This window comes from Heliangelus exortis, chromosome 2 (assembly GCF_036169615.1).
Source record: "Heliangelus exortis chromosome 2, bHelExo1.hap1, whole genome shotgun sequence".
Lineage (NCBI taxonomy): Eukaryota > Metazoa > Chordata > Aves > Apodiformes > Trochilidae > Heliangelus > Heliangelus exortis.
Window position 1 is genome coordinate 39,228,219 of NC_092423.1, and position 23,361 is coordinate 39,251,579.

Genomic DNA, 23,361 nt, shown 5'->3' on the forward strand with positions numbered 1-23,361 from the left:
TTAGCATTTATACATTGATTGCTGCATGTTAAACTAATTCAGATCTCTTCAGGCTATACTACATTTGCAAAACACTGAAATACTCTTTGTGAAAGTGTTCAAGACAGTTAATGAAGTGAATGAGATTTTGTGACATTCCTACTGATAACTTTTCCTTAATCAGAAGATTCTAGGAAATGGGATTTTAAAAAAATTCAGTAGATGTTAATCTTGAAAAAAATGTAGGGAGAAGGTATCCATATGAAAAGAAAACACCTCCTCTTTAGCCTAGATTCACAGTGCTTATGCAACAGATGTTACCCCTGTGTATTGCTATATATGGATTGAAAGATAATTGAATCTCTCCGTAATAGTTATTAAAAATGGGTAAATGCTGTGTTTCCAGATGAAAAGAAAATAGAGATAAGATGAATTTTGGGAGAAGTATATGAGAAAGGAGGTGGAAGATAAGAAACAAGGACAAAAATAGTTTTTGTGTTGCTAGAAACATTACTCCTCCTTTGCTCAACTTTAACACAAATATTTTCAGAAATCTTTGCCAATTTTGAACTGCAGCCTGAGAGATATCATAAAAGCCCTGTGCTTGAGGATAATAGTCTTAATTTTCTGCATTTTAAAGGATGTTATTTCGGTACTTAGAGTAGCAACTCTGTTTTTAGAGAAACACCCAGTCTCATACCTAGATTTCAAGATAAGCTTTCATATTGTGAACTTTTTTCCTCTCTATTTTCTGTCTCAAAGTTTTAACTAAGAGTTATTCAAACAGGAGTGGATTTGAGTTTCTCCTTTTGTGTAAATGGGTGTTCAGCGCTGTAAAGAGGAAGCTGGAAAAACACTTTTCAATAATAGTGTTTGGGTTTCTTTTTTTTAGATAAATTTTTTATAGCTAAAGATAAGGAAATAATCACTGTTTTCTCCGTATAATTAATGTATTTTGTTCTGGCAGCTTTCTTTTACAAGTGCTGAAGACAGTAAATTGTTCTTGTTTGACTGAGTAGCCTTTACCATTACAACAGTTAAACCTATGGTTATCCACTAGAAAAGCAAGCTGTAATCAACCACTTAACTGGTACTGAATTACACTTCTCTCCACTTCGCCTGCTTAACTTCCCATAAGCATGCTAAGCACCTCTTTAGAATGCACTGACCTCTAATTATTTCTTGCTTTATGTATCCCCAAGCCCACATTGAAGAAATAAAAAATATTCCTGTTGGTATACAGTGCAGAAGAGTAGGATCCTGGTTTTGTTTTATTTATGTTGTAAACATAATGAAGTTTTAACACTACTGAATCCTCCAAAATCAAAATGCGATGCCAAGTGACACTGATAAAACCATTTTTAAGTATTGGGCCAAATTCACTATTGCAATAGGGTATAAAATTGCATCATTCAGGCTTTTGTCTGATTACCAAACTGCAAATATTGTAGCTGTGTCATAAGCTGAAGTCTGAGGCCTCTCTGAAGCCCTAAGATGCACTGGATTTGCACAATGGAACCTGTGCATTAATACACCTACCATAATAGTGTTCGTGTTTTTTCTGAAGTCAAGGTATGACTGGTAGAAAAGCTGTCTTTATGCTTGAGTTGAGAGCATTTCACTTTCTTCTCACTGGAGGAATTTTTAGCCTGGCAGCAATAGTGTTATAATAACTGCCAGCTGCTCACTTGGCACAAGTGCCTAGAACCAAGGGGAAGAGCCTGGTGCATTGTATGTGTAATTTAGTTTTCTCTAAAACTTGAAGGCTTAGTCCTCGTAAATATTTCTATCTATTGATAGCCTTTGTACACATCAGCCTGGGAATATATATGTGGTGCATAGCTTTCAGATTCCAGTTTGGAGTACATTGAAGTAATTCCCACCAAGATAAGATGAGAAATTATTTTGGGAGACTCATCTGTGAGGGGAGTGGTCAAGAAAGAAGGAAAACATTTAATGTTAAGCAGATGTACTACCCTCATTTTACACTGTATGTTTGGGATGCAAGATAATCTCCCCAAATATTGGGTAGTACTGACTTGATTTTCATATGAAAAAAAAAAAAAGAAAAAAGAAAAAAAATGAAAAAACGTTCAGGACATTATTTGTGAGGTGGAAACTCAGGAATGCAAAGGAGACTTTTTTTTTTTTTTCAGATTTTCAATGCTGTGCTTGCCCACCACTATCAGGAAAATAATACAGTAGAAATCAGTTCTAGAAGGCTACACAGAAGCAATCATTGTACCTTTCTCCACCTTTAATTCACACAGCTGTAAGCACGGGGCACTTTTGGACTCACTATGCCACTTTTTACGCTTTGGTATTTAAAACTGGCATCAGAAACTACAGTGCACCAAAATAAAAACCAGGGAAGACTTTATAGGCTTTTTAAACATCTTTATTTTCAAATCCTTGAGACATATCTGGAAACAGACCATACAGGGGTAGGATTTAAATAGGAAGACATTGTGGTCTCTGCTGGTCTGTTTTTTGGGAGAGATGTTTTGCTCTGAACTGGTAGTCTGACCATAAGTATCTGAGCAATAAACACTGAAGCACTCCAGGTTAGTATCAGTAGCTGCTATTTTGTATACCTTGGATGCAAGTTTCTTGCATCTTTACATTTAATTTCTTATAGGGAACAATCTTCAGTGAAATTAGAGAAAACTGAAATTAAGGCCATTTCACCTGCATCCATGAAGGAAAGGAAGAATTTTCTTTGCCCTGAAAATATCCTTGGGTGTGCATGGGAGTATAATATTTGAGAATTTAAAGATAACATACTCTAAAGGAGTATATTATTTGAAGCAAGTTAATTGGCTTCACAGTTCTTTATTTAAAAAATAGTAATGCCTTCTTCCTTGGCAGTCTTTCTCTGTGCTAAATAGATTGTTTGTAGCAGGAGTCATCCTACTCAAAATCCCAGGCTGTAGTCAGCGAAGGAGTCTCTGATCTCAGCTGTTAGTGTAATGTAAACAAATGCTGCTTTACTATAACAAAGCCTACTGTAGTGATACTGTTTTTTAAATTTGTGCCAAGACTGATCTATTTCAAAGAATGGGGGAGCAACATTTGGATTGAAAGCAACTGCAAAAACCAACCTGCTATGCAAATTGTAAGCTTTCTGTTGGGATTTCTTCTGTCTAAGGACTGCAATTGACTCTAAATCCTGTTTGAGGTACGCAAAAAAAGAGTAAAGCTATTTAAAAAATGGAAGACAAAGAAAGGTGTCACAGTTTAGGAGTCTTTCATGCTGCCTCTAGGCAGATGCTGGAAGGAAGATGCCATTCTCTTTTTCTCCCCCTCATTGTTTTTATTGCAGTTCAGCAGCAAGTGTTTATCTGTGTTTGTGCCTTCTTCCCTACCACATATGCACAACACCTGTGGCTAAAGAGAATCTGAGATGAGGTAGTTCTTTCTCTTTCATTTATACTTCTCACAGTACTTATTCTCCCCCGTTTCTTTTGGATGGATGGGGAATGAAAGAAAATTTAGCTAGATTTATGCTTTTTGATAGAATGCTTCTACTTCTCTTGTATTTCCTTCATGTACAGCCGTGTCTTGGAACATTACAACAAGGTTGCTCTCTCCTGTACATCCACTTAAAGTTCCATTGTATTTTGTGGTTCCCAGACTTTTTGACAGGATGATAATATGCATATGGTCTGTTTCTGCTTCAGCTACAGTTGCAGTAGGGTTGACTATCTGCTGCTGCTTCTGTGGAGTTCCTATCCCAGTTGCTTTGAGGAACAGAAAAAAGAAACTGGCTTCTTTATCATTTGAGTCTAGGAAGAGGACTTCTTGCAGTGTCACCAGAATAGAAGACTGCATTTTTGCATGCAGCTTCTTTTTCCTCATGAGCTTTCAGTGCTCTGTCCAAAATGAATGTAGTTTCAAAGAATTCCATCATCAAATTTTTCCCAAATTGTCATCAGAAGCAGCAAAACTGAAAGTGGTTTGAATTTTTGACATCTAGTTCTCTGAAGTAGGTAGTTCAGTTGACTTTCTACCAATATCACTAAAAAGTCCCTTACGTATGTTCTTGTTTGGGACTAAATGCCCCATTGGATTTGGCTCTTCATTAAATGGTCACTTCTCAAGCTTTCACATCAAAAAACCTGATACAAACAGTAACGTATAAAATTAGATTCAAATACTTGCTGAAGTTCATAAACTCACAAATTTGCAAGTGAATTGGCTTTGTTTGTTTAATTATGCTTTGTGTTTCCCACATCTGTGGGGATGAGCTTTTATAAAATGAGGTAAAGCTATAAGTGTTGCACACTGATGCCTCCCAATGACCAATATAAAGCAGCACACTGTGTATATTTTTTAGTCTTCACCTCCCCCACTTATAATATCATCATTAGATCATCTTTTAAAGTCACTTTTAAACTTACCACGTACCAGCCAGTGAGTGTCTTTGTGTTAAATTTTCATTTAACAATGTGCAGGGATTGCAAATTATCAAGTGAGAGGGGACAGCTGCAGCATTTTAAAATGCATGCACATGATGCCAACAACCTTTTGTATTTTTAAGAGTACTAAGAGTTCCATAGAAGCTAAAATAATAGCCTGTGCATTCCTAATCTTTAAAAATAATATGAATTAAAAAATAAGTGGAAGTTTCAAAGTATGTAAAGTTCTATCTACTACCTTATGGTATATATAAAAAAAAAGTTTAAAAATCCAGTTGTATTATTTAAAGATTGCATTCTCATTTTTGAGTATTTTCATACTTTAAAAAAAGAATATTGTCTGTAAGGTCCTACCTCTTGTACTTTGCCTCTCAGAACTGCATTTGAATAAGACTGCTATAAACCAACGTATCTGTGGACACTCAATAATAATTAAAAAATACTCTATTTTAAGAGACAACCTGAAAATTCAGGAAGTTTGCATCACCTTACAGAGACAGTGTTCTTGGTTTAGGGTCTGATAAATTGATCCTTACCACCCACCCTGAATAACTTGAACTGTTTGCGTTGTTGGGGGTTTTTTTTGTGTTTTATGGGTAGAACTTAATGAGATTACGTATGTTTTAATGAAAAATTGCTGTTGTGTAAACTTGCCACCTACCTGCAGTGACTTATGAATATTCACTGGCAGTAAATAGTAGGAACTTCACTGTAATGCTCTCATGCACTCAAAAAAAAAAAACAAAAAACAAAACAAAACAAAAAACCAGCAGCAGAGGAATAGCTTTTGTTCTGCTCTTTTTCTTGCAGTAAACTGTATGGCATTTATGCACATGATAATTATTAGGCATCTCTATCAAATATCTGCTCTAAATACTAGGAGTTCCATTTAAATAATAATTGTTTTAGGAGGGGTAAAATGCAGAACAGAGGATGGAATTTTTAGATTTCTAGATTCCTATTTTAAGTCAAAGCAGTGTTGACTGGATGCTCTTATGCTTCTATCTATGAATTAGCAGTCAAGGAAAAGGAAAAAATGCAATGGAACATACGATTTTGCTGATGCAGCCATGTGGCACAGATGATTATCTGTTGAGCAACAATTCTGTAGGCTTGTGTGCAACGCCTTTGGTCTGTCCAGTGTCATATAAGAGATGCTACAGGCAGCACTTTTGTGTCATGTTGCAACTTAGGCAATGTCTGCCAACAGGAATCAACTGTTATGATCTCTTCAGCTGATTTTTTTTTTTTTTTTTTTTTTTAAGACAGTGAAATAGAAGGTCCTCACCTTGTATATTGTTTCAAGATGGTTTTGTGTGAAGCTGTTACTGAAAACCACTTTTTTTCATTCATGCTGAATTGTGATATTTGGTTTTCTTTGAACATGTGAAAAGTTACTGCTTTCATTATCCAGCTTGCTTCAAAACACAAACTGATGTCTTCTAAGTTGCTGTGCCTTGTCTAATCATATATTTTTTCTTCTGGGACTTGCACAGCCTGCTACACAGCTATATTTTAACGTACTAAAGTGGTGAGGACAGTAGCAGCAGCTCTGACCTCTGCAGTTAGAAGTTTTTTACTTAAAATATTCTGACATAATAGCTACTAGAATTTTCTTTCTCCAGTAGCTCCTGCATATGAGAGTGTAAAATAATTTTTAAATGCTAGTGTAGTATTTTGCTTGAAAAGTGGTTCTTCACAGAATTATTTTTCTTTCAGGGAATCAGTTTCCTCCCATTGCAGCTCAAGATCTTCAGTTTGTTCTGAAGGCTGGATACCTGGAAAAACGCAGAAAAGGTAAATAACTGTCTTATGAAAACTAGTGCATGTATTATGTCTGGGAAGTCTGTGTGTCAGTATTTGATGCTAAACTCACAGATAAATTTAGATGGGAGTGATAAATAAAATTAAATAGAAGCTGAAATGTGGAAGCATTATTATGCAAAAAAGCACAGCACGTAATTGCTGTTGTAATATTAAAAGAAAATTCTATTTTTTTATTGACTAAAAAGATTACGCTGTAAAAGTCCACTGTCAGCCATAATTCAGATACTTTCAGATATTTTTGAGGAAAACATTAGGAATGTACGTAAAAGTACCATATGTTGACTTCATGCTTCAGTGAACATCAAGATTTATTTGCCTTCAAGAGGGCAAATATTGATCTCAGCTTTGGTTCAGTCAATATTTACCTTGATTCAATAAATCTTATATTGTCACTTTAATACTCACTTAATGCTGCAATAACTCTAGGAAATATTTAGGAAGTTGTTCATTATTTCCTTATATTTAATGCTACACATGACTTATCTCCTTATATGATTTCAAATTCCCATTTGTTTTTTTACCACCAGTTTTTATTTCTAATTTCCTTCTCGGTGTCATACATTTGTTCCTATCCAGATTTTGTTTCTTTTCCGTAGCACTTTTCAGTCTCCTCCCATTTTCCTCCCCCTTGAAAAGAAGCCATGTATTTGTGCTCAATAATGCCACAAAATTATGTAACACAAGTTCTATTCATTGCAGACCACAGTTTTCTCGGGTTTGAATGGCAAAAGCGTTGGTGTGCTGTCAGTAAGAGCATCTTCTATTACTATGGAAGTGACAAAGGTAATCATAATAATTATAATAAACTATAAAAATGGTCTTTCAATGTGCTGAATGCTATTAAAGCTTTAGTGGAGCAGGAAACTGCAAATCTAAGGTAATCTTAAGAAAGCAAATGAAACTTTTAAAAGAATAATTAGTTCTTAAACAATGCTGTGAATTTTAATTTTAACAATGTGTAAATATTCTTCAGAATCTGAGTGATGTGCTCAATCACTATTGGAAGGAAACTGAGGTAAAAAGCTTAAGTTACATGTAAAGCTATTTTGTGCACCAGTAACAGCTGGCTACTGGATTTGGCTGGTACTCAATTCATAGGAAAGAAAATGTTCTTTCTGTGCAAGTAGGATATTAATTTTAAAACACCCTCTAGTAATCACGCCTTCTGAATTCTTTAAAGATGGTTCTATCCAGGAAAATGTTAGACTAAAAACTGCATAGTGGAATTTCATGTTTCTTTCTTAATAGCTTATATTCTGAAAACACTAGAAATTAAATAACACATTGAACTAAAGCCTAGCCACAAAGACTAAGGTTATCTTCTCAAGGTGACTTTTAACAGCCAGTTTAGAAAAAAACTGGCATAAATGCTGGGATATCACTTTGTATTGTAAAAACAGACAGTAAAATAAAACGGCCTTTAAATTTGATGCCAAGTGTATTTTGATAAAACTTGTGATAAAGAGTTCCAGTGTGTGTCACTCTTCAATATGCTGACTAATTTAAACTTGTCTCTATCTTAAAAAAATCAACAAAAAAAACCCCACAAGCCCCAAAATCCCCACAAAAAACTAAACCAAACAACCAAAACAAAACTAATATTAGTAGGTATACTTCCTGCTAAATTCTTCTTTTTTAATTTTCTTCAAAACTTTTGAGGTGTTGCAAAACACTGATTTGTCAATAATTTTTTTTCTCTGGAAAAATACCCCATGTGGTTTATATATCATTGTGCTATATCTATTACTTAAAAATGACAATTTTTTTTTTTTTTTTTTCTCTGTCAGGACATATGGCTAGTTCTTAGGGATTTTTCTGGGTTTTAAAATCTCTGGCTTTTAGCTTGCTACTTTTTGCAAAACAAGAGAAAAGAAAAGCTTCTGAGATGTCACCGTGTTTCTTTTGTATCTATGCTAGCCTTTATGCTTTCTAGCATATATTCTTTATATTAAGGCAGGAGAGCTGACTCTTTTTCCACCAATTTTTTTTCTTTCTTTTGCAACAGCTTCACTATCAAGGCTGCCTTGTCATGTGTTACGCTGAAAGTTAAGAAAGTGGTTGGTGCTTGGTGGGTTGGTGTCATGTTAACAATTCACTGTGATACACTGTGGGATCTCTTTCCTTTAGGGATCTATAGACAGATGCAGATTTCCTAGGCTGCAGGTTGTTTGGGGAAGATCCTGTATTATCCAAATATATCCCTGTATCCAGGCATGACTGGACACCAAACAGTAGCTCATGGAGGAAGTAAGCAAATCAGCAGCTGCATGAATTTCTGGCTCTTTCTCTGCATGACTGGTGCTGTTAGCACAGAAAACCTAGCATAGCATTGTGGAATTGTTGACTTGCAGATCTGGGGTGACCCAACAGAACTTGCTTTTGAAGAAGAAAGCTTTTTCCTTGGCTGATTTGAGGTACTCTTTTTTTTTCAGCCCTCTGATGCCATAATACAAGAAGGTGCCTGTTCCAGTGCAGAAATAATTTGCCATCATTGTGCTGAAACTGGATACCAGGGATCACTATAGTTCCATAGTAAACTAGTTTGCTCTTGAAAATGAGCTGTTGTGCTGATGATTGTGAACATGCTGCTGTTTATTACTCTGTTTAGCTGCAGATTGTCAGCATGGATGAGGAGTCTGATGAGACAGTCCTGAGGAGATCTGGCATTTAGTTACTGGAAGAACCTGAAATTGTTTTCATTCCCACTATTACAGCCAACAGTGGTATTCACTTTTGTATACTGTTGTAGTGGGGCCCTTGTCCTGGTTTGAGCCTGGACAGAATCAATACATTTTTTTTAGTAATTTTTTTTTTTTCAGTTAAGTATTTTCTAAGTAACTGCACTTTATGAAATTAACAGCATGTTTTTGAGTCAGTGTCTACTCCTAGGACTGATAATGCTTGATTACAGTTGCTGCTGGAGAATGGTATGCAGAACCAAGGTAACTTCTTGGTTCTGCTACACTTCTTATGCACCAGAAATGAAAAGGAGGAAAAGGGATCAATCACATCTGCAACCTTCCTGTGGGGATGAGGTGCCCTGACAGCTGACCCAAAATTGATCAAATGAAGTATTCCATCCTATGCATGTCATACTCAGCATAAAGCTGAGGGATCATGAGGGTCAAGCTCTTTTTGTCCATGGCTGGTGTCCTGGGAGGACTCTGTCTGCTCTTCTGCCTTGGATCCTGATCCATATGTTCCTAAAGCCATGCATTCCCAAATCCAGTTCCCCTCTGCCACTAACTCCAGGAGTCCAGTTCAGGATTTTCCTGGGGCTACCCTTGGTGGAGAGTTAGTGGGGGGAGAGGAGCATGATTTTGGTTTTGTATATATTTGCACATATTTCATTATTTTCTCTTTCACCTTTATTTTTTCATTAAAGCTTCATGGTTTAGTTTCCAACCCATAAATAAGTCTCTCTCCTTTATCTCTCTCCTTTCGCTTTCTGAGAAGGGAGAGAGGTTAACAGAGAGCATCTCTCATTTGTTTAATTGGCTGCCCAACAAAAACCTTGATGCTTCTTTTCCTGTGACCTTTGATGCTGTAGCATATAACTTGAGCCACATAGGACAAGAAGGTGTGTTCTTATCAACTTTAGAACAGTGGTGAAATGTGCATTTCATGCGAATTGCTGCCACCTCCTGAATTGTTTGAATGGTGTATGTCTCAGGGATGTTGGTCTGCCCTTGCCTGTGCAGTGCCTACAGATGTTTTGTATCAGCTGGGCCCTGTTTTCTGACTGGTTCCAGGAATGAACCTGTCACAAAAAAAAAACAAAACAAAAACAAAACACCTTGTCGATGTGAACCCAGTTTGAAGAGAGACAAGGGAGAGGGGTCTTCATATGTGCTCAGTCCTCCTGCCTGTATCGTGTTTCATGTGTGTTGTGGGATGTAATGCAGAGAAGCAGCAGCAATTTCTAGGTCCTGCTTAGCTTGTTTTGCTTGGTGGATATTTTTCTTCATCTGTGTGTCCCATTTTAATCTGGGAAGGATATTTTGTGTTGGGTAGAGTGTGTATTTTGGTGGCCAAGGTCTGATTTTATGCTTAAACATCAGTGTAGATGTAACTGGATGCTAAATGAGAGGCTGTAGGATGCCTTTTTGCTTGGTTGTGTAAATGAGAGGCTACAGGATGCCTTTTTTGTGTGGTTGTGTAGATTTGCTCTTTCTAAACGATTTTAAATTCTTCAAATTTTTTCATTTTCTCCTTTTTTGCACTGGGAAGGCAAAAAGAAGCATGGAAGTGTATAAAGCTCACAAATTCATGTAAGGAAAAGTTCCAGAAGCATTTATTCAGACCTGAATGTAAAATATGAGACCTTGTCCAGGACAATGTAGTACATACTAAAGCCTGTGAAAATACAGTAAATGACTGTGTGTTTGTGTGTGTGTTTTTGTATATGTGTTCACCTTGGAGCTTACAAGCACCCTTTTAAGGGTTATGATGCCTGCTGGCTAATGAATGTCTTGTTTGCCCCTTTGCTCCTCTGTTTTCTTGGTACACATTTGCTGCAGTATTTATCCGTGCAATATGGACGGGTCTAAGTGAATCATCTACATTTTTTTACCTGATCAGTGGAGTAGATGGAGGAACAAGGCTGAAATGTTTGACCTAATTACATTTCAGAACTAGGTATTGCAGGAAGTGCTCTTATATTTGTGTGTGTGTGTTGCAGTATCTGTTGCCAGCAAGCATGTGGCCCAAAATGTTGCACAGAAGCAGGTTCAAATGTCTGAGATGGCTTGGATTTTCACGAGCTTGCCTTGTCCTCATTTCTGTAGTCTTTCTTTCCATAAACCTTTTACAGTCCTTCTCTTTGCTTCCATGTGATTGCATCCCGAGTTGGGTATCTTGTTTGTGTATCATTTTTCTTTGTGACCTCTGGCAGTTCCCGTGTGCTCAGTCACCTGGATGGCATAGCTAACCTTTCAGACCTCAAAGTGCATGTGAAGAAGGAAAGATAATTTGTTGCTTTATAAATTAATGAATTAATGGTTTCATTTCACTTCCTCATGAGGCCCCAATGTGATATGCCCTTCTGTCTCAGCAAACTGGATCAGCTGAATGTTTAGCAAGACAGTAATTGATAATATCATGGCAATTTTTCTCCCTGTTATACAGGCACTAAAAATTTACTTTCATTTTATAACTTGAAAATAGTATATGCCTGCCTGCTAGTAATATGCTGTTGAAGAGGAAGGTAATTCAGAGGCTTCTAGAAAAATCTGAGTTTGTTTTTTTTTAATTTCAATATTTTAATTTTTTTTTAACATAGACATGGACAGGACATGAAAATTTTAGAGATCTATGAATAGTAAGATAGTGATGGCCAGGCCTCTGTGTGCAAAATAAGGTTTTTATTTTGTGTGATTTTTTTTTTTTTTTTTGTTTGCTTGTTTTGGGTTTTTTTTTGTTTTGGTTTTTTTTTAAGAATTTGGTGACTCAACAAAATTAAGGGAGAGGAAAAACTAGAATTGCATTTGCAAATCTGTCCTAGTGGCTCACCTAACCAGGCTACTGGAATTTCTGCCACATACTAAGCTTGCAATTTCTGGGAGTGAGGAAAGCTATACAAACCCAATGGAAAGCTGCTGAAGTATCATTTTGCTCCTTTTTTTCCTCCCCATCTCTGAAGAACTACATAGGAAAGGCAAAAATTCTTGTTTAGTTTAGACTTTACATTTGAGAGGATTCATAGTTGAAATTTGCAGGAACTGTGAATATTCAATAGGAATTTGTTGTAGCAGTGTGATTGGAATCCAGAGGTATCTGTCTAATGAGTAGTGAATCTTCTGCTATGAGAATATTAAATTCAGACCTGAAGGTATATTTGCCATTAATATTATGTTATTGAAACAAATACTTAAGTATAAGCAAAACTGACTGTAAACAAACTGGTGCCTGAAATTGTGTGTGTCAATCAGTGCCTCCATTTCTCAATTTTTAAATTTAGATTGCTCAGAGTACGAGATTAAAGGAAAAGAAAAAAAAGTCAATTGCATTTCACATCTGCTATCAGAAAAGGGACTAACTCCCAAGCACACATTTGGAAAGGAGTGTTCCAAAAGCTGGAAAAGGAATTACAGTTTTGGAGATACTGACACTTGCTATTTTTAGAAAGCAGACATCCTGCATATGGAAAACTATATGAAACTACATTTAACATGAAGCCATGTAAACCATAAGATCTTACAGGCTCCTAATTTCAACATAAAGAGAATTAAATTATAGATTCTAATAGTATCTTTAACTACTTTATCACTCTGAAATATTTGTTTGCCTTTGTTCCTTATGCCTTTCTTTGTAACTTCATTCCTTTCTACTGTTAGAATCCTCTCTGTTCTTCAGAATGCACTAATTCTTTTTACATGTGCTAATAATATGGGCACATTGCCTTAGGCTTCAAATTTACAACCCAATCATTTCAAGACCCTGTTGAAGGTTTACCCTTCTTTGTTTTAAAAGTTCCCATGGACTCAAGGTTACTTCAAAACCCTTTTTTTCTGCTTCCCTTGAGACTCTTTTCCCAATATAATATTGGCCCTGTTTCCTCTGTTAACAGTATGTCACTATTTTTAGGATGAATAAAGTTTTTATGTAAGGAAAAACGTTTAGTGACTCTCAAATTTAAATTTAATTTCGATCTATATTTTTTCTATTTTAAATACAGCTCCCTGTATTTGTTTATCTCAAATATCTATGTACTAGTTTTTTCTTTTTTTTAATACTTAATTCTTGACTCTCCACTCTGTTATCCTAGCTTTTTACGGTTCTAAATTTGTGATGTGAAGTTATCTTCAAAGACCCAGACTTATTTTTCTGTTGTGTGCATGATGTGGGGAGAAGGAAGGAGAAACACGAGACAACAGCAAAGAGCAGCTTATTCTGAAATGAGATTTGACCTAATTGTGCAACAAGTTATGCCTGATGGTTGTTGCAATAATTTTTTAATTTTCACAACACCAACACCATACTTTTGCAATTCTGGTATATGTTGCTTGGGACAACTTAAGGGTTTCCAGTTGTTGAATTGCAAAGCCCTATCTTGAAAAAATGAGAGGCAGCAAGAATGTTACTCTTCTTCGGAGAAGTGTGGTCCAGCCATGTGTCTCCCTAGTTTCTACTAAATATGCTGTTGTATTCCTGCTGAGGAAAACTCCGGTTCTGATTTGGGGGTTCAAAATGAAAATGAAAGCTCTGTGGTGTAACCTTTCTTCCTGAAACTACTTTTAAGGCACCAGCTATATCTAATTTTATGTATCCAAGTAAAGTCTTTAAGCGTAAAAAGCTGTCTAGTTCAACCTAAAGCACGTTCTCCAGAAAATATTTCTGATGTAAACAATATAACTCTGAATGTGAAAGTTCAGCAAAGTCTCTGCAGGATTATCTTCACATGGGGGCTTTAAACTAAAATCCAGGGCTGCCTGCACCTATTTAGCTCCAGCCCTGTGTCAATAAATGAAGCTGAGCTGATAGTTCAGTCTGATGATCATGAGGTGGCTCTGCCTTCAGTCCTGCACCTAACCACTGTGCCTGGCCAAACAGCTACCATGGGTCATGGTTCAAGCAATGGGGTTGGTCTCCAGTCTTACCTGGTAAGGTGTATTTTGCAAGAGCAACTGGGATTTACAGGTATCCACTGCTTGGCATCGTTGGAGCATGCAGCTGAGCACTGCCTGGGCTGTGTTCTGCCATTCTGTGTTTGTGGAGCCATTTCTCAGGCCACATTAGGTCTTACCTCTGGCTCTCTGCCACAGGGACTGTGAATGCACACCAAGTCTTTCTCTCTAATGGGTTCTGGATCAGGGCTGTGGAGTGCCTCATTGTCTTAAAATTACCTCACGGTTAACATTTTAAGAATATGTGTAATGCTACACTGGGCTTTAATCAGGGGTGCTTTTACTGCACAATTAAAAGCAAAAGTAGCAATGCTATGACTAGTCTGTTGCTACAAAGGTCAGTGAAAGAATTTAGTAGCAAAGGATATATATTTCTGGTGGTGCATGCAGGTAATTTTCATTAGCACTGGAATGGCACGTTCAGAAAGACATGACAAAACATTATAAACAATAAAACGATTAAATGCAGTAGGGACACCATGCACTGTGTTCCCCTTCCAGTCCAAAGGATGGCATCTCCTTGCTTTAACTGTATTAATCTCTGAAAGAATGAGTACCAGTACAGACATCATCTGAGATTAGCTCTGCAAAACTGTATCACCCTAAAAGGGATCATCCATGTCAGAGAGAAGCAGTCTCAGAACTAAGACAAGAGACCAGATTTGAATACCTGCCTCATTTTTATTCTAACTAAATATTTTTACCTTTTGAACCTGGTTTTTGTATTCTGTCTGCATGTTTCTGTCCTCTTGAGTTTTGATAAACCTTCAGCATGGGAGAGTGAGAAATGAATGTGTTTAACTTCCCCATCTCCCTGAGGTCACAAGTGAGGGAACAATAACATTTCTAGGCAGAAATGAATTTCATTAAAAGGAGACCTAGTTAGCCTATTTCAAGGTATTATTTCTAGTATCTGCCTTGGTGTAATTCCATGAATTTTGCATCTATGTTCTGTTTGATAGAAGAGTGGAGGATTGAGCAAATATAAAATATTAGCACTGCATCATTAGTACTTAATTAAGACATAATAAAAGACATAATAAAACTTACTGTGAGGGAAACAGCTAGAAGAGAAAATAGAACAGTGCCCCAGTTTTTCTCACATAACATTATTTGGTATTTACTTGCCCTGGATGAGAGTTCATAAAAAGCTAGAAAGTTACTAGCAAGAGTATTTGTATGGTGACATCCCTTACATCCATAAATGTTGCTCTGCTGGCCAGTTTTTACCCTTTCGGAACAAGAAAACAGATTTTCTTTCCTGTTAAATTTCCAGAAAGATGACAAAATTGTAAAACTGTAGTTTTCCCTGGTTTATCTACTGTTGAAGTTTTCTCCTTTTCTTGACAAACATAAGTAATGGATGTTCAATTTGCACTCATGTTTTGTTTAGAAATACTTGAAGTAGTTTTGCTGTTGTGTTTGATGCTTACTGTTAATTAATGCTTTTCTCTACTGTGGAAAACCCCCACACTTAATGGCATTTTTCTTTCATTTGCAACTGCACTTTGTTCTTTTCCTGCCTGAACAAAATGTGACTGATGATGCCTATCTTTACTTGAATGCTGTCCTGTGATCTACAGAAATTGCAAAACTGAATTACTTGCAGTTTTTTGGTTTTTTTGTTTTTGTTTTTGTTTTTTTTTTGCTTTGTTTTTGATGTCCACCAAACCATGCCAGAGCATGTAAAATCAGTTGTAGTGTTTGGTCTGAATTACTCAGGAGAGCACAGGTGCTCCTTGCTCAACATGCAGTATATTTAAACTCAGGCCTTTTCTAAGTGATTCTTTTATAAACCAGAACCTTTGAAAAGTAGAAATGTCTTTAAAACAGCCACATGGCTCTACATAATAAACTGTGGTAGGGCTCAGTACTTTTATTAGCTAATTAAATGTTTGCTGTATTGAGATAAATGCTTTTGAAACACACCAGAATTTACAACAAAATTCGTTCTGTATTTATACCATGTGGAAAGGAGGCACAGCACATCTGGGAGAACGTGAAGAGAAGCTTTTACAATTGCTTTAAATGAAGTTTGAAGTTTATTTTTTAAGTGAAGTGCTTAGTTTAGGAGGGAGCTCAGCATGTTCTGAGCTAGACAGGTTTTCCCATTGGTTTACTGAACCTGAAAGAGGCACTGATTTATAGGAAGTGTGTCTTGCAAGTTCCAGTTCTTGGCTTTCCCTAGATACAAGTGTCATAACATGTACTTCTTACCAAATAAGACCACCATCTGCAGACATCCCCCTGTGGAATTGCTTAGGCATCCTACAGAAAAATGCACCACTGTGCACATTTTTCTTTAAAATAAAGCTTTATCTCCAGAAGCATCACCTAATAATTTTGCTTAAACCTTCCCTGTTCTTTGTAAAATTCACGGAATAGAAAACAAAACCCGAATAAGCGATAACCTGCTGAGGAATTTATGCTCACTGTTGTAAATGAAGTTCCAACTTTGTTTTTTATCTCCAACAGACAAACAACAGAAAGGTGAATTTGCCTTAGAAGGCTACACCATCAGAATGAATAATAGCCTTCGGAAGGATGCAAAGAAAGATTGCTGTTTTGAAATCTCCGCTCCTGATAAGCGCATTTATCAGGTTGGACTTCTTTATGTTGACTTGAAATTAAATTGATAAAGAAGCTGTTACAATTCCAGTTACTGAATTAAGATTTCAGTGAACCAACTTTCACTGACACCCTAACTAAAAAACGGAGCTCTTGCTTGCTTATATTATACATTAATACATTAGGGGAAAAAAAATCTGATTTAAAGTATGTATGTGTTCAAATATTATCTTTTTGGACAAGAGCAAGGAAATCTATCATCTTTATCTATTGGCCATTTTAATGGTAGCATTTTAATATCTATTGTATAGTATGTCTGCATGATTTCTTGGATGATTAAATAGTAAAAAAATATTTAAATATATATCAGTGTTAAATACATACTGTAGTGGTCACAGCTTTGCAAGGAAAATCTAAGTAAAGACACATATCAGCTCTGCAATTCAGAGATTTATCAGCTAGACATCAATATGAAATGTAAGTTTAATAAGTTCTAAATATCTGAGATTGCAGTTGAAAGCCAGTTAATTAAGCTGTCAGGTAGCGTGTTGGAGTCTGACAAGAACATTTTTAAGAAAACCTGTACCCAGCAGTCTAAAGAAATTCATGGGTGTCTTCTAATTGTCAAGGGCAAATTTTGTTCATCAGTTCTGGCTTTGACATTGATGAAGAGAAGCAGCTTTTTTCTGCACAGCTGCCAGCTGCTGATCAGAGTTTCAAATCCATCATCCTCTCCTTCAATTACGTAAATTTGTCAAAATTAGCTGTACATTATAAGAAGCATCCTTGCAAGAAAAGTACCAGAAGACATGAAAAGAATTACTAATGGTTTCTTGAGGAAGTGACGAGAATGCTTACAGTCCCTCTTTTTTGTTTTGTTTTGTTGTTTTTTTTTTTTAATTCCTAATGAAATTGTAGTTGTTTTTGTCATTACTGCTAGTGGTTATTAATAAATGTTTAATAGTTTACAGCTGCCACTCCAAAAGAAGCAGAGGAATGGGTACAGCAAGTGCAATTTGTAATTCAAGGTAAGCCAGACAGTAGGTAGAATAGTTGCCTTTATTGCCAATATAACTTAAGTGATGGTATTTCTGTCCTCATTACCATACCTGTCTTGTTTGTATAGATCGTATTCCCACTTGTCCAAGTTTTGATTAGCAAGTCCTAGTTCTCAATCATGTTGTAGCTTTTAGGTGACTTTTCTCCTTTTCCAAGATCTTTTTTTTTTTTTTCCAAGAATACAATTTATCTTGAAAGCTTTTCCTTGTAGACACCATAAGAAAATAAGCAGAATATACTGTAAGTGCTTGCTCATAGAAAATGAACTGTGTTTTCATTTTGCATAAATTTCAGCTTTGGCATTCTTTACTAGTAAATGTTAACTTTTTAAACTGTTGTTATATAGATATGGGATCCAATACAATTCCTGAGGAGGAAGAAGAGGAATATGATGATGTTGGGCAAGTGAGCAGTGATGATAGCATTTATGAAGAAATTAAAGGTATTGCTATGATTTTTAAAATTTTATTTAAAATGTATTATTTACTCTGTGACTTGGTATAATTATGTCTTCACTACTTCTAGTTTGATAACTCTGGCTTGAAAGTAAGTGATTAAAGTAGTCAGATGGGTAAGATACTTCCAGGTTTCAAGTTGTGCTGTGACACTGAAAAAGAAAAAAAAAAAAAAGTGTCTTCAGCCAAGTCTGAGCGAGAGCAGTTGAGTTTTCCCTAGCAGGAACATCAAAATAGTGCAAAATGTGTGGAAGTGGTCTCAGGGGACTTTTGGCTCATTAACATTATCTGGTACGCTATTTTTTTTTCAATTAAAGCCTTACAGCTTTTTCCACCAACTTGGCCGTAATTTTTTTTTCTTTACTCATTTTGGCATTTGTATTAAGCAAAACTTTGCTATCACTCCATATGTTATCAGCTGCTGCCTAATACATGATGTTATAATCCCACAAGAAAGTAATGTATTGGTTTAAAAGGTCTCTTGAGACAATCTGTAAATAAAGGCAACACACAAGTATTGATACTGTTTTGTTTCATATCTTCCAGCATGACTGTGATTATACAGAAACTTTTTACTGTGGACTTTCTGATGTGGTCAAATGATTATTCCTCAAGAGGTCCAAGTGTATCCATCAGATGGCAATAGAATAGAAAAAGAGCTCTGCAAAAGCTCTTGGAATTGGTTATAGACATTAAAGTATTACAGGAAAAGTGGTCACTCTTGAGAATATTTTAAGAAGCTATGAAAAAAAAAATGCTACCACTAATTACATATTTTAAAGTGATACAACAGTTAATAGTCACTTTGTCTGAAATAATGTTCTGCAACCCTTGCTGTTTAGGGAAGTGGCATTTTGAGGTCATTTCAGTAAACCAAGAGAGCAGAGAAACAGTGCTTTGTTTTGTTCTGTTTCTTTGAATTATACCTAGACTAATTCAGCATGGAATACATGTTCTTCTTACTTGTCATATATGCTGAAAATCCCTTCTACAGTGAAAAAAACCTACATTACAGGGCTTAATCTTACAGCTAGAGGATACAGACAAACCTTATTGCTGGGCTTTTTGGATGCTCAGGCTCTTACAGAGGTGATCTTGTATGCTTGCCCATGCTTCTGTGCTTTTGTTAAAGAAGCTGTAGATGTATCCTGGAATAATTACTCTTTCACTTTTGTTATCTGTTCATTTAAATGTCAAGCAGTAAGTAGATCTGAAGCAGTAACACATAAAATAGTGGTATAGGACCAATAATTAATATGTTTCAAATTCTGTTTTCAGTGAATTGCTGCCTTGCTTCATTTTCATGTTATCAAGTAAAGATTCTTTTTCCTTATCTCATGCTTTTTCCATCTTATTCGAATTACAAACTTTTCAGAAAGGGACATCTTTCCTCCTACCATCTCTTAATTTTGGCTGTGATATGTTGGCATAACTAAGTAAAAAACAAACAAAAAAAAACCCCAGAAAAACAATATAAGTTTGCAATTGATTTTTAGGTGATGAAAACAACTTTCTGTTCCATAAATGTGCTTTAATAGTTATTTACTTAAGCAGAATAAAAAAAAATTACAGCTCTGATGCCTTAGATCAATCCTTCTGTTCTTTTTCCATACCATATTGAAGAGTATTAGCTGAAGTGCTAGTTGACAAACCTCACAGGAGTAAACCTTATTTGGTTCTCATGTAGATGCTCATCTAAACTTGATGGTAAAAAAGCATACTCCACTTTCATCTGACCTGCCTTAACTAGGCTTGACTGGTTGCATTTTATTCCAGTTGGCTGTCCTTTCTATTTTCCCAAGCTAATTACTTTTTCTTCATTTCATGGTCAAAGGGTGGAGCATCATTATTCCTGCTGTTACCTGACTTAAATAATACAGAAAAAATGAAGAGTTCAGAATTGGGTTTTAGAGAAGAGAAAAAAAAAGTATTTGTACAGTCTAAAAGCTATGCTAAGCTGTGGAATGCAGAAGATGAATATGCTAGGCCTCTGAAGAGGAAGAAGTAATTAATCTTTTTTTTAATTTTTATCCTTAGAGGATCTAAATGTTGCAGGCTTCTGATCCCAAATCTTTGCACATCCACTAGCTTTACAAATGTTGAATTTTGGGCACGCAGCTCAATGTTTGTTACTATTTATTTGTCTATAATTTGCAATTTCTCAAGTAGGTAAAATTTTGTGTTTCAGTGTTTCACTGTTTTTTATATAAGCATTTCAGAAGCAAATTAAGCAACCTCATGATGCAGTCCATTTTGCTTGATATTTGAATAAAGAGTGTTTGGTTGAAAAAGAGGCTGTGGAAATTTTTGCACATTTATGGAAACTGGGAATTTTGGAGAACTGTTGTAGTAATCTGACTGATTCTCTAGTTATTGCATCGTTTAGCTATTTTTTGTTCCCCTGCTTGTGGTAGGAGATGGTGTAGATGAATTTTCCAGGCAGTAGCTATTCAGTAGCTGAATAGCTTCAAACCAGTATCCAGAATGGTAACAGTCTGTTAGCCTCTTAAAAGCATAGATTGCAGTGGAATTCAATTTGTAGTGTCTGCTGGAAGGAGGAGTGGGTTGCTAGTTGGAGGGGGGTACAAAGAGAGTTGGGAAATATTTTTTTCTTTTATTCATTATGTCACTTTTTTCTTTAATAGCACATGCAAATTAATATTTTCCATAGAAGCATCATTTTCCTGGTTCTCTGTATTAGTCGCCGTTTTACTGTGGTTTGTTCAGGTACTGCCTAAGATTTTCCAAAATGTAAAATCTTCTTTGCAAGCTTCTTCAGGAAAAGAAAGCTTTATACTGCCTTCAACAAACAGAACTTATGCTTTTTTAATAAAAACACAGAGGAAAAAATTGATCAAGGAAAATTTAAAATATTGCCAATAAAGGCACATTTTTTTCTTATTTAACTGTTTAGTGCCTGTCTTAGTACACTGCATATAATTTTGCAGTCCACAGCTCCATATTATAAGCTGAAACATAAAATAACTTAAAACTTTTGTATTAAATAACTGGGTGTGTGTTAGGCTACCCAGATGCATAGAGTTTCAGTTGCATTTTAAACAATAGACTTGTCCTTCACTTGCTGTCTTTAAGGGTGTTGTCATCTGTTACAGCCCTCACAGACCAAATCCTTTTATTAACTTGGGATTTCTGTGGCATAATTTTTAAGGGCCTTCAGTATTGTGTTCTGTGGTTTCACATCTCTATGGAGCACCTACCCAAAACTGTGACTGCAATGTGAACAGCTGCCTGCCTCCTTGATCCTCTCTGCAGCCTTGTGTCAGTCTGTATACTGTCTACAACAGACTTCCACAATAGGAGAAAAGAGGTGTTAATGTAAGCTAACAGCTTTATCTTAATTTTCAATCTTGTGTTGTCTCTTTCCCTCTGTTCCCTTTCGTCTCAAAAACGTTCATTGTTGCAGTAGTTTCCATGGCATACAGTATATTTTCCATTAAGATTATTCTAAAGATAAGGTTTGATTAGAACTTTTGGGTGACAAGAGAGAGAGAAGGACAAAGAAATTCAGTGCTGTGGTGATCTCTAGCAAGAACAGCTGTGGGAAAATAACATGACTAATTTGCATCAGTTCTTAGTTTGCTGTAAGTTAAATTTTGCAATTCATTCAGTCTCCTGTTGGGCCGAGGGTCATGGTCAAGCCCAGTTATCTGGCCAGTAGTTCTGTTTTGTGGTGTAGTTTGAAGTTTAGCTAAGGAGCCTGTCACTAGGGCAAAGGCAGGGAAAGGTAGAAAATTGTATACAATAGGTAGTTTGCTGTGCAAAGAGGAATGTCTTTTAATTGGTTTACTTACTTTAAACAAAGTATTTTACTTCTTATATTGGTGTTTCAGAACTTATTTTTGACACTGTGAAGGAAGGTAAGGAATGATCATCCACCCTATCTGTCTCATGGTTATCTCTTCAAGCAGCTTTGTCATCTTTAATAGTTAAACTCTGTAGTTAAGCAGACTTAATATCATCCTCCTTGTCCCTTGTTGCTGGATTGTTTGATCTCTGAAGAAGCAAATAGATTTTATTATATTGTACCCCTTTCATGACCACAGAGTGAGGAGGGAAGGTGGTGTCTGATTAGTAGAAGTTTGTTCTGTCACTCATGAACACTGATTCATTGCAAATATTTGTTTTCTCAAAATGTAGTGTCAGATGTATTGACTTCTTGCACTAGAAGTTAAGATTTCACATTGCTGTGTTAATGAAAATGCCTTTTCAGAAGAACTTTGCTTATTTTTCAAGTTTTCAATGTATCAGTCAGGGTCTATGGGTCCAACATGGTGTTTGGTGTCAAGCAGCCTCAGGTATGGATTATAACTGGGTAACAAGTTCCTAAAATCAGTAAGTTAACATGAAGATGCTGTTGACTGGCCAGTTGACTGGTACAGCAGAGCAGTAGGTTTAAGTCAGTTGGGTCAGGTGTGATCATGGAGCTGAGATGTTACTTGTGGTGATTGCTGTTGTCACTATTACATATCACTGGTGTATTGTCCAGATTCTTCCCAGCATTTGTTAACTTGTCTCAGGTAGTTAGGGAATTCTTGTCCACAAAGATATATTATCAATTTTTTTTCTTTTTTTTTCCCACAAAATAAATTGTAGCTGCTTTTAGTTAGTAAATGGAGTGATTTCAAATCAGAAAGCTATGTAGGGTCTGGAATATTTGAAGCTGAAGAGACCAAATGTAAGAGCAGAAGATTTCTGAGTACAGTAATCAAGAAGAGTTTCCAAAGCAATTACTCAAAGTGTTTAGAATAATTTCCATTCAAACGACTTTCAGATTCAAGAACATATCAAGGGGTTCTTTTTCTTTTAAAGTAATGAGCATAGATTGTTCTTCAAAATTTTTTTTCCAAATATTTGATCTCAGTGTTGTTAAGAAATCGATATTTTTTTACTTGCCATTGTATTATTTTGTATATATGGACTATTTTTACCCTTTATACCTTGCTGGTCAGTGGAGTACCAGATTAAGGAGAAGAGGGTGCTACAGGTTTTGCTCAGTTTCATGTAAATCAAAAGTAGTTAGAATAATACAAGAGCAGTGAAAAGCAGCATCAAAGAATAAAGATTTTTTTTTTTTTTCTGTTCAAGATTTTCTTGTCTTGATCACTGGCCTTTAGGGGCTGCTATGTGTCTTTGGTTGTATGCCAGACATAGAAATAATCGAAAGAATAACCTCATTATTCCTTCTTTATTCCTTTAACCTCTTTCAGCTGTGTATTGCTGAATCCCAACTACTACAATGAGGTGGAGCTGTGGCCGAGTTCTCCCACTCAGTTTTGAGGCAGGACTCCTGTGTGATTTATATATACCATGGAGTCCTTCAGTTAGTAATAAATCCTCAGGAGACATGGCTTATGAATTTATTTTTTTTCCATTCAGATGCCTGGAGCTCTCCTTTTGTTTGCCACCAGA

The 23,361-nt window shown here is 36.0% G+C and overlaps 1 protein-coding gene across 1 annotated transcript in view; it reads left to right on the forward strand.

The window, feature by feature from the left end:
* The window catches only part of SKAP2 (src kinase associated phosphoprotein 2), a 119,058-nt gene that overhangs the window by 64,198 nt on the left and 31,499 nt on the right, over positions 1-23,361 (forward strand). The window contains exons 5-9 of the mRNA XM_071735653.1: positions 6,117-6,194; positions 6,924-7,007; positions 16,325-16,449; positions 17,382-17,445; positions 17,823-17,918. Of these exons, the coding sequence (XP_071591754.1) occupies positions 6,117-6,194; positions 6,924-7,007; positions 16,325-16,449; positions 17,382-17,445; positions 17,823-17,918 (447 nt within the window). The remainder of the gene's footprint in view (positions 1-6,116; positions 6,195-6,923; positions 7,008-16,324; positions 16,450-17,381; positions 17,446-17,822; positions 17,919-23,361) is intronic.